We start from the raw sequence: 15,423 nt of genomic DNA on the forward strand, positions 1-15,423 counted from the left end.
TCCCCTAGTACCTTCGAACCAGCAAATGAGAGGAATTTTTTCCAGGTTTAAGGTCATGTGCCCAGGTAGCGTTTTTTTGTAGCGTTTTTGCGGCCGCGAAAACGTTTGTAAAACAGTCTGCCATGCAAAGCAATGTGAATTCGGATATGCTGTGCACATGATGCGCTAATTTGCGCGCCGAATTTGCATTGCGTTGCAAAACGCAGCATGACCATTTCTACCGCGATTACGCTGAAAATTTGCGGCCATTGAAATGCAGCAAACCCGCAGGTATATGTGGATTTTCTGCGTTTCAATTAAGTTCAATGGCCGCGAATTTGCAGCGTAATCGCGGTGCGAGTGGTACCCGGAATGAAGATGAGACTACAACTCCTCTTCATCCCGGCTACCACACGGTGAAAAAAAAAATAAAAAAGTTAAAAATAAACAAAACCTGTATATTCACCTTTCCGGTCTCCTCCAGTCTGCTCCCGGCCACGTCCTCTCTCCTTGGCGTCCCGCGGTGTACTGTCAGGACCTGCGGTGACGTCAGTCACCTGATGGTCACCCGACCATCAGCTGACTAAATGACGTCACCGCAGGTCCTGACAGTACACTGCGGGACGCCGAAAAGAGGGAACGCGGCCGGGAGCAGACTGGAGGAGACCGGAGAGGTGAGTATATAGTGTTTTTTTTTATTTTTAACATTTTAATTCTCTTTTTTTTTTTTTTTTTTTACTATAGATGCTGCATTTAAAGCGTCAGTTGTTCACACATTATAAATCCATACCGGTTGCATGGATTTATATTGCATGACCAACTTGTCAAGCACTTTTCCAAGTGATGCTCAAAATCGCGTTTTTTTCAAGCAGTTTTCCAAGCATGCGAAAACGCATGTAAAAAAGCTGAAAAAAAAGCTTCTCTCTGGCAGAAAAAAACACATGTAAATCTGCATGCGTTTTTTTCTGCCAGAGAGAGGCAAAAAACGTCTGGATCAAATCTGCTACGGGGGCACATAGCCTTACTGTAAAGTCTGGTGGTTACGGGTTTCCTACTCTGTAGTAGAGTGGAGATTAAATTTGGGGAAACCCCTCTATCCCATAAGAGCGCCCTCTCAAAATCCAGGCTGTCAAGTGTAGATTTGCTACCTGAGGGTGGAGGACCGGTCCCTGGAAAAGGAGATCCGGAATCTCCGGAAGAACCCAGGGGGTCGGAGGTGGACATTATACTCAGCCAGGAAAACCAGGGTCTCTTTGGCCACAAGGGGGCTATCAGAATTATGTTTGCCTTGTCTTCCCTGACTTTCCTCAGAACCGCCGGAATCAGAGCGATCGGAGGAAAGGCATAGACTAGCTGGTGGTTCCATGGAATTGAGAAGGCATCTAATGCCACTGGGTTCCCCCCTTGGGGTTAATTGAGCAGAATATGTCCACTTTTTTGTTCTGACAGTTGACGAATAGGTCTATGGAAGGGTTCCCCAAAAACTCCGTGATTTGGTTGAACACCAACTGATTCAGCTCCCATTCCCCCTGTCTCAGCTGGGACCTGCTCAGAAAGTCTGCTGTGATATTTTCTGTTCCTTTTATGTGGAGTGCAGACAGGGACTCTAGATTGTTCTCTGCTACCTGGAGGATGGATTTTGACACCTGTAGTAGAGAATGGGATTGGGTCCCCCCCCCCCTGGCGATTTAAGTATGCCACTACTACCCTATTGTCTGAAAAAACTCATACATGGGGTCCCCGTAGGGTGTTTAGCAATTTTGAGAGAGCGAATTTTACTGCCCGAAGTTCCTTCATGTTGGAAGATACCCCTTCCAAATCCTCTGACCAGACCCCCTGAGCTATTTGGTCGTTTAGGTGAGCCCCCCACCCCATGGGGCTTGCATCTGTAGTTAGGACCTGCGACACTACTCGTCCATGGAACGCCTCTGGTTAAATTGTCCACCTCCGTCCACCATGTTAGGGAAAGCAAGGTTTTTGATGACAAAATTAGCCGACCTTCTAAGCGCCCTTTTAGTGACGTTTCTGCCTCCAAGATTTCCCATTGCAAGTCCCTGGTGTGCAACTGAGCCCAGCGGACCCCCGGGATGCAGGCAGTCATGGAACCTAGAAGGGACATGGCTCCCTGCAGAGTCATAGAGGGATGGTCTTTCACATGAGATATCCGGGCTATCATATTCTGGATTTTCCCTGCCAGGAGACAGCATTCCTGATTCCTCGAATCGAATAGGATACCTAGATACTCTTGTACTTGATCCGGCTCAAACCTGGACTTTAGGTTCAGAAGCCAGCCTAAATTTGTCAAGGAACCCATGACCCTTGCTAGATGGTCCTTGCAATGGTTGAACGAGTTGCCTATTATTAGCAGATCGTCCAGGTACGGGGTGATCAGGATGTTTTGCTCCCTCAGATGGGCCATTATCTCTGCCCAATTTTTGTGAAAACTATTGGGGCCATCGCTAGACCGAAGGGAAGGGCCGTATATTGGTAGTGTTTGACTATACCTTTTAGCGATATCGCTACTCTCAGGAATTTCTGGTAGTCTCTGTGTATAGGGACGTGATAATAGGCGTCCTTGAGATCCAGGACAGCCATAAAACAGTCTGGGAACAACAATTTCACTGACGATTTTATTAACTCCATCTTGAAGGATTGCACCTTTAGAAATTTGTTCCATTTTTTCAGGTTTACAATTATCCTGAACGTCCCATCTGTTTTTTTCCTGAGGAACAGAGGGGAGTAGAATCCTTCACCTTCCTCCTGTGCAGGGACTTCCTGAAGCACAGCTTTCCCTATTAGGCCTAGAATCTCTTGTTCTAGTGCTAGTTGTTCTAGCCCTGATGACCTTATGGGGGTTATGACGAAGTTCGGACGGGGAATGGAGTGAAACTGGAATTTTAGTCCTGTTTTTATCATGTCTAAAATTCAAGAACTGTTTGATATTTTTTTCCAGGCTGGGAGGAAATGAAGAAGGCCCCCCCACCCCCCCGCCCCACCTGGGGCTGACTCTCATTGGGCGGGTTTCCTGTTGTAGCTGGGGGGCCTGTTAAACATAAACCCTTTGGCCTTTTTCCTCCTATCCTCCCACCTATCCTGGTCCCCTTCTGCAGGGACTTTAAGGTATCCTCAACCTGGTATTTAATCAGGAATCTGAGCTCTGAGGCGAACTTAGGGGTCTGCTCGCAGATTGTTTGTCAATGTACGAGTTGCATAGTCTTTTTTGCCATGTGGTGGGCAGATCCTCTGCGCAAAGCGCGCAGGTCCTGTGTTTGGACTTGCCCGTACTCTTCCTTCCCTGATGAGAGAAGAAAAGAGAGGGAGGGGGGGAGCTTTCACGAAGACCACTTACCGTCCTGTTGTAAGAGGGAATACCGGATTTGAAGAGGAACCCGTTCCAGTAGCTGGGTCTTTCCTCGAGGTTGACGTCACGTTGGAGTCCGTGTCGCGTTGTGAAGACCTGCCAGACCGCCCGCTTCCACCGTCACCTTGGCTGTGTTGGCGGTCACTGGGGGGTCCTTTCGTACGCTTCCCATGTTGCGGAGGTGGTGGTGAGTGGGGGTGCAGGGACTGCACCTCCTGTAGCTCCTGCTCGCTCATAGCTAAAAAAGGTGCCAGAGTGTGCCAGGAAACACTTCCCTTGTGCATTCTCGGCAATTTAACCCCTATAGGGCTCCGCCCCCCTCACCTGGCTTGTCCACCTGTGCACCTTCCAGCATGGGGGATGCCCCCCCTCCCCCCACAGGGGAGTCCATCCCTCCCCCCAACGCTTTCTTTTGCTGGGCATCCCGGTTCCCGCACGTGTGTGTGTTCAAACACGCCGCTCCCAGAGGGCACCGCCGACACCCAGTGGTGCACTGCGGCTCGCATCAGAGGCAATGGCCCCCGGAAGCCCAGGTATGCACACCGATCAGGGCCCCGGAAGCCCAGGCATACTCACCACCTGGGCCACGACAGCACTGGAGAACGCGACGGCTACGGTCTTCTCCTGCGCTGCGTCTCCCTGCCACCCTAGAGGCCCACTGACCCCAGCAGTGGCTCTACAGGACACCGCACCAGCCGAGGAAGGGAACCCCCGCTGCCTGAACCGGTCTGGCCGGGCCTGGTAAGTCCATCTTCTATCTTTCCTTTCTTTCCTTCTTCTTTCTGTAGGTCCCCATCAAGGACAGGAAATTAACTGCGGGAGAGAGGTGCCACCCTTTTTATCTGTAGGTTTCCTGTCCTTGAAGGGCGGATCCCCTCTCTCTGTGGTGCTGTCATGAGGGAAGGAGAAATTAGCTGAATTTCTTTTGGGGATGAGGAGCCATTTCACTTTTCCAGAGCCTTTGTACTACCAGTAAAAGTGGAAGCCCCCTACATTTCCATTAACAGATGACGGACCAGAGTGGGGGCTTTTCATGTGAAGCTTCTATTGGGAACATTTTACATAACATTTGGGATCACATTTATCCTGTGCTCTACGCTAACCACTTATTTTGGGGTTTCCATCTAAATCTCCAAATTATGTGATTGAGATGAAACCCCTGAGGGATCCATTCACGATATTGAGGCAGCAGAGTTACTCTGCACTACGTATGGCCTCTGTTCAGCGTTGTTCTTCTTTTCAGAGGTGAACAAATCTGTAGCTGACCACGCTTTTATCCACACCTAAAAAGATGGACACTGTCAGATCACAGGCCAGGCGGCGTCCACAGTGCCTCTATCTGCCTCATTATAGGGAAGCTTCACCCGTGGGTTCCGTTTGAATCACGTATTTCAGAGATTTACATGGTGTAAGTGCTCAGCGCAGAGCGCAGGATAAACGTGAGCCAAGCTGTACTGCAATCTTTGGGAGGCAGAATGAACAAATCAAGAGAATGTGAAGAATTGGTTTCATTTATGTTTTACACCGTTCCTCGTGCGGTATAAGTGATTCGACGACTTTATTCTTGGGGTCGGTGCGATTACAGAAATACCAGATTTATATTGGGTTTGTATGATTAACAGCTGCCACACACAAAAAGACGCTTTTTATTGCAAAAAATTGTTTTTGCATCGCCATAATTTGATAGCTATAATTTTTTCCATATTTTGGCCGATAGAGTTATGTGAGAGCTTGTTTTTTGCGGGACGAGTTGACGTTTTTATTGGTACCATTTTCGGGTACGTTACATTTTTTAATCGCTTTCTATTCTGATTTTTGGAAGACAGAATGAACAAAAACCATCAATTCAAGAATTGTTGTTCTTTTTTTTTTTTCAGTCGTTCTGCGTGTGGTAAAATTGATAAGGCAGCATTATTCTTTGGGTCAGTAAAATTACAGCGATACCAGATTTATCGTTTTTTTAGGTCTTGGAGCTTTTACAAAATAAAAATTATTTTATAGAAAAAAATTATTCTTTTTGCATCGTTTTATTCTGAGAGCTATAACTTTTTTATCTTTCCACTGATGTATGGTGGCTTGTATTTGCAGGACAAGATGATGTTTTCAGCGGCACCATTTTTATTTACATTCGTCTTTTTGATTGCATTTTATTGCACTTTTTTGTTCGGTGGTATGATAAAGCATCATTTATTGCCTTGTTTTTCATTTATTTTTGTTATGGCGTTCACTGAAGGGGTTAACTAGTGGGATAGTTTTATAGGTCAGGTCTTTCCGGACACGGCAATACCAAATGTGTGTACTTTTATCTGTGTTAAAATAAAAAATTTATTTATTGGATTAATATTATATATATATATATATATATATATATATATATATATATATATATATATATATATATATATATATATATATATATATATATATATATATATATATATATATATATATATATATATATTTTTTTTTTTTTAAATTTATTTTGTGATTTTTATTAAAAAAATTTTTTAACATTGTCCCAGGATGGGACACCATCTTCACACTGTCAGATCGCTGATGTGATGCTCTGCAATGCATCAGCACTGCAGAGCATCAGAGCAGCAACTGACAGGCAGGAAGGAGGCATCTCAGCTCCAGCTCTCTGAGCAGGCACTGAAAGGCCACCTTCCTGAAGGCCCCTGAAAGACCCCATGGCCATCTTGGGACCGGGGGTCACCATGGAGACCATCAGCACAATGCGATCACATCGTATTTGTGCTGATGGAATCACAGAGGGAGCTCACTCCCTCTGCGATGCCCTGCGATGTTGCCGTCACTATTGACAGCGGCATCACAGGGGTTAACGCCAGCGATCGGTGCTAGCAACGATCGTAGACATTGCTGCGTAAGCATTGCTCAGTGTGAGTCCGCGTGATCACTGCACCGTACATATACTGCTCTTTGTGGGAACGTAACTCCTGCAGAGCAGTATATGTACGGCGCATGTCAGAAAGGGGTTAAAAAAAATGCCTAAAAAAAGCTTGCAAGACTTTTCATATATTTCTGTTGTAAAACCACTTTGCTTTTCATATGTTCAGTATTTTGAGCATTTTTTACTCTGAGTTTTGAAAACTCTTAGTGGGAAAAAGAAGCTGCATCGCTCTACTTTGAAGAGGGCAGTGATGCAATCCGCTTTAGGGCTCTTTCACACGTTAGTATCTCCGGTACCAGTGGTGAAAGTTTTCACACGTGCTGGAGACCCTAACACACGCAGACCCATTCAAATGAATGGGTCTGTGCACACCTCAGTGTTTCCACAGACCGTGTATCCATGTGCAGTACACGCTGACATGTCCGTTTTTTTGCGGATACACAGTCCTCAAAACGCACCACATGGATGACATCTGTGTGTCATCCGTGTAACACATACCGGCACCTGGGAATCAGCGGTATACTTAGCGCTGTTCCCAAGCGCCGGTGCTGAATGCTGCCCTTATGGTTCTCTGTCGGCACTGCGACGGCACGTCCAATACAAAAACTAGGTGTGAACAGGTGCTTACTAGGAGAAGCTACCCCCATATACAATAGCATTACTGCTGTAGAAAATAGAAATAAATGAGAAACACTAAATTACTTACCGGTAATGTGATTTTCCTGAGCCCATGACAGCACCACAATGAGAAAGGGGATCCGCCCTTCCAGGACAGGAAACCTACAGAATAAAAGGGCGGCGCCTCTCCACCACCTCAGTTGTTTACAGAGCATGAGAGGACACTACTTGATAGTTATATATCCCATGATTTTTCCTTCTACACACCACGTTAATCAAACACCACAAAGGAAATTAAGTGATCAACTTCTACCAGTGATGGGAGGGAATATAAAAGGTGCTGTCATGGGCTCAGGAAAATCACATTAATAAGTAATTTAAGTAATTTAGTGTTTTCCTATCACCCATGACAGCACCACAATGAGAGATTTACAGAGAAAAAAAACTTTAAAGTTAGAGTGGGACCATAGCCTGTCGAACAGTTTTCCTAAAGGAAAGGACAGCAGAAGATCCCAGATCAAGCCTATAGTATCTATAGAAGGTGTAAGGTGAAGACTGAATTGCAACCTTACAAAATGCTTGATGGGGACATCCGCTTTCTTATTGTTCTGCCATGGATTCCCCGGATTAGCACAGAAAGTAGGGTGCACAATTTCCAGACTTCTATGGAAATTGGAAGCCATCTTCGGAAGATAGGGTAGCTCTGGAACCGGCCCATCTTCTAGGATCTGTATAAACAAAGGATTAACCGACAAAGCTTGAATGTCACTAACTTACCATGCTGAAGTCAGGGCCACCGGGATAATAGTCTTTAATGTGAAGACCCTGAATCCATGGGTTCAAGCGAAGGCTTGTTAGAGCCATAAGCACTGGATTCAGATCCCAGGGTGCCATCTTTGGACTGAAAATGGGCCTAGATCCAAAACTCACTTTCACATTCCTTTCTTATTCAATGCAGGTTGGACACTGTTCCAGTAGTCTACGGCTAAAAAGGTCCACTTGCAATTCTCTTCCTCTTTATAGGAGGTGCTGTTAAAAATAAAAGGTGAGACTTTGCCATCTGAACTGATTAGACAGTGTCATTAGGGATCTTGGCAGAGTTCCTCCATAATGGTTTAGGTAAGATAAAGCTACTCTGTTGTATGACAAGACCTTTACATTGTGACCATGTAAAGATGAAAGGAGCTTTCTTATATACTGCCTAAAGCTTCTTTAGGTTAGAGGAACCGGGTCTTTAGAGGCAGCCCCCGGGTGTGTACCCGTGACCATGCTACTACTGGAATGTAGGAGATTAGAGTTATTAACAGCAATATTGCCTTGTTCAGAGTTGTGGCCAGACTGCTTATTGATTTTGACATATAGCAGGACTCCTTATTCTACCTTGGGAGACCACCACTCTTACTCACTGCCCGGTGAGTTCTGCAGCGCTCGATGGATCTGCCCATAATCCCGAAATAGTTGAGGTAAACTATTGTCAATGCCTCTTCCTTCGATAGGAGAGTTGTCCTAACTACTATAATTTTCCATAAAGCTTTAAGGCTGAATGGAAGGACACAAACAAAGCCTAAATCCTCATTTTATGCCAAGAACTATTCTCAGTAAATTTGATGTTTCATGTGAATTGGAACCTGATTGTATATCTCCTTAAACGCCTATACTACTATATAGCAATCTGGAACTGCAGATTTAATAGCAGATCTTATAGAGTCCATTTCCAATGATCTAACTCTCAGGAATCTGTACAGCCCATTCGGGCTGTAGCAAGCCCAGGTAGGCCTGGGTTAAATAATAGCTTTACAGGTCTTGATTAGGGCACCTGGAGAGCTAAGCACCAGAGCAGGCTAGGCATTCACCTTAGTCAGACTGCTGGAAAGCAGTGCAGACGGTATGTGTCTTGGAGCTAATGAGAGACACAGGCCAGACTCCACAAGTATCAGTGGTTGCCCTGGATAAATATTATTTTGTTTGATCAAGCTGGGTTAGCCGAGCTGTATATGAGTAGTCAGGGTCTGTCCTATTTAGTCAGAGCTTGGACAAGACCAGAAATATTAATGTTTATGACTTCAATAAATGCAAATCTAAGGAAGCGCTCTTATTGTCACCTGCCTCCAATCGGCATTCCACCGAGGCAGCTGAGCACCAGCCAGGAATACTGCCACCCTCTGTCTCAAAATAGAGGCTAGGATATTTTTCCCCCTTAATTCGGTAAGCTTGCCACGCACAGTTTACAGTCGCTGAACTTGGTTTTGTCAAACAAACTTAGTTGTGCAACCAGTACCTTTACAAAGAGGGACTATAAAGGCACAGGGGCACCCTGAAGCACCGAGAGACACTATGAGGCCCTGTGCCATGAGGCGCTATGCTATGATGTGCCATGAGGCGCTATGCTATGATGTGCCATGAGGCACTATGCAGCGCTATGAGGCACTATGATGTGATATAAAGCGCTATGCTATGAAGCGCTATGATGTGCTCTTTGTGAAGAGCAAAGAGGCTTTATGAGGCACTGCGCTCAGATTTTTATTTAAAAGAGTAATCCATCTGAATGAAGGATAAACCTTTCCTTTAGGTGGTAAATCTCAATTGTCAGACTAGCCCCACCCGAAGGAGCCAACTGATGAGACGCAGCTGGACAGCAGACCTTCACAGAGACCATGTGCTGTATTAACACCATGTGCCATCCTATGGATGGAGAAACATACTGGAAGACAACAGTAAAAACCTCTGAGTGTTAATTTAACATTTACTGAGCAGACTGAGGCTCATTTTTGTGGTAAATTCTGAAGCCCAATCATGAGGCTCTGTGCGGCCCAGACATGTGGCTAACTTTAGCCTAGAGGTCTAAGGTCCAGCTTCCGTCCTGAAGCCAAATTTGAAGCACGAGGCCCTTGGACCAGATGGGGTCTTACAGAGCAAACACACACCCATTTTGAGTTTTGCGCTAACTTCCTTCAGCCTTTCCTAGTAACCATAATAAGGAAAGGGCCCCATAAACAAGGTAAACATTCATGAAGATCACTCACCACCAGCTGTACGGATTCGGAGGCTGGACCAAGTCACAGGCCTGTTCCTCTCCATCCGGCCGTGCCTGAGTAATACTCGGGTGGTCAACCCCAGGCAGGGGCGCCTCCAATAGTGCGCCGATCAAAGCTGGAGCTGCTGACCCCAGACAGGGGCGCAGTTCCACAGCTGCTTTCTCACTGACGTGCAGAGCTGGAGCTGCCAACCCCAGACAGGGGCGCAGTTCCACAGCAGCTTCTCCACTGATGCAAGGAGCTGGAGCTGCCAACCCCAGGCAGGGGCACCGCTCAGTTGTATCCGGATCTTCAACAGGTAAGCCTGTCTAAGGTTCTCCCATCAAGGACCCCCCGGTATGCTCGTCATCAGGGCCGCAGGCTGGTACAAAACAGTAGCCAGAAACATGTTAGAAGACATGGGTCTCCGCTACTTCTTTTTTCACCGGCATGCGTCTTAGGGCGTGATTTCCTGGATAGCGTCCTGCGCCTGTGCAACCGGGATGTGTGGCTGCTGCTCGCGCCCGTCCGACAGAACAGGCCCCCCTTGAACCCACCATGGCGCTTCCAGGTCCCTGGCGCTGGCCGCAGCAGAGACTGTTCCTTGTTGGAAACCGACCGGCCCAGGCCTGGGAATAATCTGCTCTTCTTTCTTCTGCCGCCGTTTTAACAAGGTTCCCCCCTCAAGGACAGGAAACCAATTGAGGTGGTGGAGAGGAGCCGCCCTTTTATTCTGTAGGCTTCCTGTCCTGGAAGGGCGGATCCCCTCTCTCGTTGTGGTGCTGTCATGGGTGATAGGAAAATCTTAGCGCATAAATTGGCCAATTCATGTGTACCTGGCAGCCGCAGTAAGGCGTTTCTCAGTGCCAGGACCCTACCAATGTGAATACCTCTCTAAGGGACATCCGTTTGCTTATATGTGGGAAAGCAAGATCCTACTGCAATTAAAACCACCACCACTTGTTTGTTAATTGTATATGGAGGTAACTTCTCCTAGTAAGCACCTGTTCACACCTATTTCTTGTATTGGAAGTGCAGTCAGTTTTTTCTGTTTCTATGTTCAAGCTTTGACTGAGCACTTCTCCTCTTTGCCGCTGGTGGTTTTAATTGCAGTAGGATCTTACTTTCCCACACATAAGCAGATGGATGTCCCTTAGAGAGGTATTCATACTGCTAGATCTGCAGCGGAGAAAACTATGACTATCACAACTGCTGCACCCAGTACACCAAGTGATATATTGCTGGAAACAGGGTCTGTGTCCCTACTTAGTTCTGCTGTCAGATTACATAGCAAAAACCTGTTGAAATATTCCCTTTAAGCACTTCAGAGTTTCAGAAGCAGTTAAAAGACATGACATAAGATGGAACACGTGCACAGTAAGGTCGTTTTTGACCCTCCTGTGCATTATGTTCATTTTATGGGTCGCCTGAAAAAGTTGCCGTGTACACATACCCCAAAAACTCTTATAAACCTATTCATTTCTATAGGAAATCCACTGTGTTGTTCATATGTAGCATTTTTCCCCAATAGAACTTATGAGAAACACTTGTAAAAAAATGAAGGTGCAGATCACTTCTCTGAAGAGGATCCCAACAGAATGTGCTATAAAAACGTTTTGGGAGAATGGGGGGCTGAGGTAACAAAACAAAAACACACGATTCCAAAACTTCTTTGTGAAAACAAAAATTGGCCAAAAAAATTGCTTTTCCTGAAGCGGTTTCCTCCTGAACAACCGTTTATTTTTGAAAGCATCAAAAAACTTCATATTCCAACATTTTCCTTCTGCTGCACATAAGATGTAAGAATAAAATATTTCAGATTCCGGTGTGTGTCCTGTCTGTTCTGTACCTCACAACTAATAAACACTAGTCCCATTTACTTACTACTACTGCATGTGGACATAATCTCTCACCTTTTTAATAGAAGGTTCTTCTGTAGTTTGTGGTCCATCGTGATAAGAAGGCAGTGGTGGGCTTTCAGCGGCGATAAGCGACGTTCTTTCATTGCACTCCTCCTCTTCCTCACTGTCTGAGCTGTTCATGAATGTAATCATGTTCACACGTCTCAATTCTTACTTGCTATGGAGGGAAAATTTAAAAAAATATTTTTTTCCATTTTCAGGTGATAACTCATAAGAAGGCAATGTAAAAATCAAGAATTTATGGTCCTTATTGTAAGTAGTTGTTATGAGAGCACTGATCTGAAAATGTGAAATTCTCTCCACCCGCGCTATATTTGGCTGTCACTGTCAGTCACACAGACTGAATAGGGGACAGGGGACACAATGTCTCATCCGCACCACAGCCGTGTACTAGGGCATAAAAGACGTATGCAGTAAAACCCATTTAAAAGATGGTCTCATGACAGACAATCCCTTTAACCTTTTTGCAACAATATAATGTAAAATTTGCATCATATGCGTGCAGGAGATATATGCTATACGCTAAAGAATTGAGCCCGCTCCATACCTGGCAGATGGCCAGATCACAGAGGCATTTAAATGGCTGAGGTTCCAGTACACGCATGCACCAGAAACCATTGTTCCCCCTCCCACCCTCCACAATGCAATTGCAAGGAACAGAGGCTACTGTGCTACTCTGATGCTGCAGAGGCAAAGTATAGCAACATTGCGCAGAATTCAGGCCAGCAGCGCAACAATGTCGCTGGTCCAAACTGTCAATCAAGCAAGAGCATCCAACCCAGCAAACCAGATGGCTGAGGAGCCGTGCACTCCCGAAAATCGATTTTGAGACAAACCTCTCAACTGGCACCAACTGAGATGATTGAAACAAAGATCATCAGAGCAGGAGCTTCTGCTTGTCATTAGCCTACTCTGGCTCACAGTGAGTGGGATTATGGCATACAGATGCACGAATGTTGTATTTGGACAGATGTCCCAAATTGACAATCCCTTTAAAGGGAAACTGTCATTAGAATCAAGCTGCATTAATCGAAGGCTGGCAGTGCAGCAGCTAAGCATGTTTTACTCTGAAACTCTGCAGGGTTGAAGAGCAAGCATACTTAGAAAAGCCAGTCAAGGAATGTGTCTTGCTTGGCTAGTCCAAACTGGTCTCTGGCCGGCTTCTCCACTCCCCGGATTCAGATGATTGATATGGATAGATCTGTCATTCAAAGGGATCAGAACGGAGACCAGCCATGGTTTGGGCAGCATGAACGACATGTTCCCTTTATATATCAACCTTTGAAACCAACGGGATGTCCATCACTGTCCTTCCGCTCCTCTTCTCTGTGATGCTACCACTCTTTGGACTATCCAGCTCACTCTATGTGAGAAGTCTCTTTTCCAATGTAAGCCTATGTAGCCTCGTTCTACTGCTCCACAGGCTAACATCGTAAAAGCCGCTCCAGGTTCACACAAAGTAGTGTGGCATCACTGAGGAGAAGAATAGTGCTGGATAGCGGAGAAGACACCGATAGGAGCGAATATCAACACACTGACACCACTGTACATACACATAAGCAGATTTAGAAAAAAAAAAGTTAAAAGCAGATCCTCCTCACTCTTTGCAGCCGTTCTTTGGCAAAAAAAAAAAAAAACAATAATGAAGGTCCTGAAACTTTCCTTTTAACTTGAATTTCCGCTGTCAGGGAATCAAAGAAATGTCCTCAGTAACTGGCAGCAGTACAGTCATACAGCTTATAAACTGCACAGCGATCAAAACCAGGCACTGCGGCAGCCTTTATTTGTTGCTCCAAGGCATCTAAAGCAAAGCCATGAAAAAAATAAATAAAAAGGAAAGTACAATGCAATTCCTCGGTATGTGTCATCCATTGTCTACAGCTCCTACGCAGACCTGTGTTTCTATGGTTACAGACTACATACAATCCATGTGTAGTGTGATGGTGCAGTCAGACTCTCACATCTGATTGTAGTCTATAACCATGAACACATAAGTATGTGTGCCACCTGTAGACACAAAACAAAAAGATATGCCAAACACAGACTATTGGCAATGGTGCGTTCTTTTTTATTACTTTGATGCATAGACTGATGTGGATGTCTAGATCTAAGTGTACGGTCAAACCCTGCATCTCAAGTGCGAACACACACCCAGAGGCAGTTATACAGGGGCGTTCTCAAGTTTGGAAGTTATTGCTTATTCCTGAGCTAGCGGATACCTTCCCGATCACTGGGACCCCTGCACTGATCCCCGTGTGAATGGTGCGGACAAGGATTATGGGACTGCCATAGTCCAGCTGACATCTCTGATACTCCCCTTAAGAATGAATGAGTGACAGCGCGCACGATGGAGCGCTGCTACATTCACACAGGGATCTTCAAATCCACGGTTGTCAGTGGGGTCCCAGCAGCAGCGAAGTTACCCCCTATCTAATGGACAGAGGATAGCTTCCAAACTTGAGAATACCCCTTTAATTCTAAAAAACTGGAACCAAATAAAACAACAGCAGTAAACGTTACACTAAGCTCATTCACCTTCCTCAGCCAGATGCCATACACTAACCACGCACAAGGCAGCAAAGGCCGAACGTCACCACAACTCAGACTGGGAGGTAAGATAGAAAGGTTTTTACCTACAAGGAGTCGCCCGCTTCCGCATTGACTCCTCTCGACCACCGTACTAATTTCATGCGGCTCAAGCCTCGATCTGATCAGCGTTCCACCACATGACCCTTAGTAACTTCACTACCGCGTGATGTGTAAGCAGCCCCTCGCTGTGGGCGGAGTCTGGCACTGCGCATGCACGAGGACCTGATGTGACCTCCCAGCAGCTGTTGTGGTTATGGTGCTGAATTATGGATGACGTGAGATGGCTACACAACCTGCCGGAGTCACATGCTCCATCCCCACGTGATCACCGGGCTGCTGCCTTGGTCATGGGAAGTGCAACAATGGCCGTATCACCATGACAACAGCCTGCGTCCTCATTAACCCCTTCGTCACCAGTAACGTTCCTTGTTTAGCTTTTCCTTTGTTTTCTTCCTCTTGCCAGAGCTGCATCACTTTATCATTTTTCTGTCCACATAATAGTTTGAGGGATTGTTTTTTTTACGACATTTTGATCTCTACTTATTACATATTTCAAAGTTACGAGCGAAAAACTATAATTCTTGCTTTTCTTGGGTGAGGAAAGCTTGAGCTATTGCCAGTGGCACTTAAATAGTTAAAGATTATGCTCCGCTACAGGAAGATGTCAGCTGTGTAACACAGACAGCATATCTCTGGCATGGTGCAGGCTCAGCTCCTGACATGCAGGCCTGGCCGGTGCCATAGGCATTATTCTGGCGCTGCACTTCACTGTTAGGGACAAGGAAATTATATCATCGCACACTCATAAGATTAGTTGCAGTGTTCATTTATTTTAGTATAGGCATAACATCAAACCAGTATCATGTAGTGGCGACAATAAATGGCGACAGTAGTAGTAGACGTTTCGGCCTAATCCAATTTCATGTACAGGAAAACGGGAAAAAAATTCCAAGTGCGGTGAAATTGCAAAAAAAGTGCAATACCACAGATGTTTTTTTTTTTTTTTTTTTTTTTTACCACTTTCACTGA

At 45.6% G+C, this 15,423-nt stretch overlaps 1 protein-coding gene across 4 annotated transcripts in view; it reads right to left on the bottom strand.

Annotated features, from left to right (window-relative positions):
• Nucleotides 1-14,681, bottom strand: part of LOC141257815 (presenilin-2-like) — a 53,521-nt gene extending 38,840 nt beyond the window's left edge. Inside the window, exons 1-3 of one of the 4 annotated variants that reach the window (XM_073672823.1) lie at nucleotides 14,439-14,681; nucleotides 13,468-13,606; nucleotides 11,797-11,962 (exon numbers count right to left, since the gene is read on the bottom strand). In XM_073672823.1, the coding sequence (XP_073528924.1) occupies nucleotides 11,797-11,937 (141 nt within the window). In that variant the 5' untranslated portion in view covers nucleotides 11,938-11,962; nucleotides 13,468-13,606; nucleotides 14,439-14,681. Of the gene's footprint in view, nucleotides 1-11,796; nucleotides 11,963-13,406; nucleotides 13,607-14,340 lie in introns of all 4 variants that reach the window. The other 3 variants (XM_073672824.1, XM_073672821.1, XM_073672820.1) reach the window with 3 other exon arrangements.
• Between the last annotated feature and the right edge of the window lie 742 nt (nucleotides 14,682-15,423).

Source organism: Phyllobates terribilis, unplaced genomic scaffold, assembly GCF_046119375.1.
Source record: "Phyllobates terribilis strain yellow unplaced genomic scaffold, ASM4611937v1 Scaffold_3__8_contigs__length_932513732, whole genome shotgun sequence".
NCBI lineage: Eukaryota > Metazoa > Chordata > Amphibia > Anura > Dendrobatidae > Phyllobates > Phyllobates terribilis.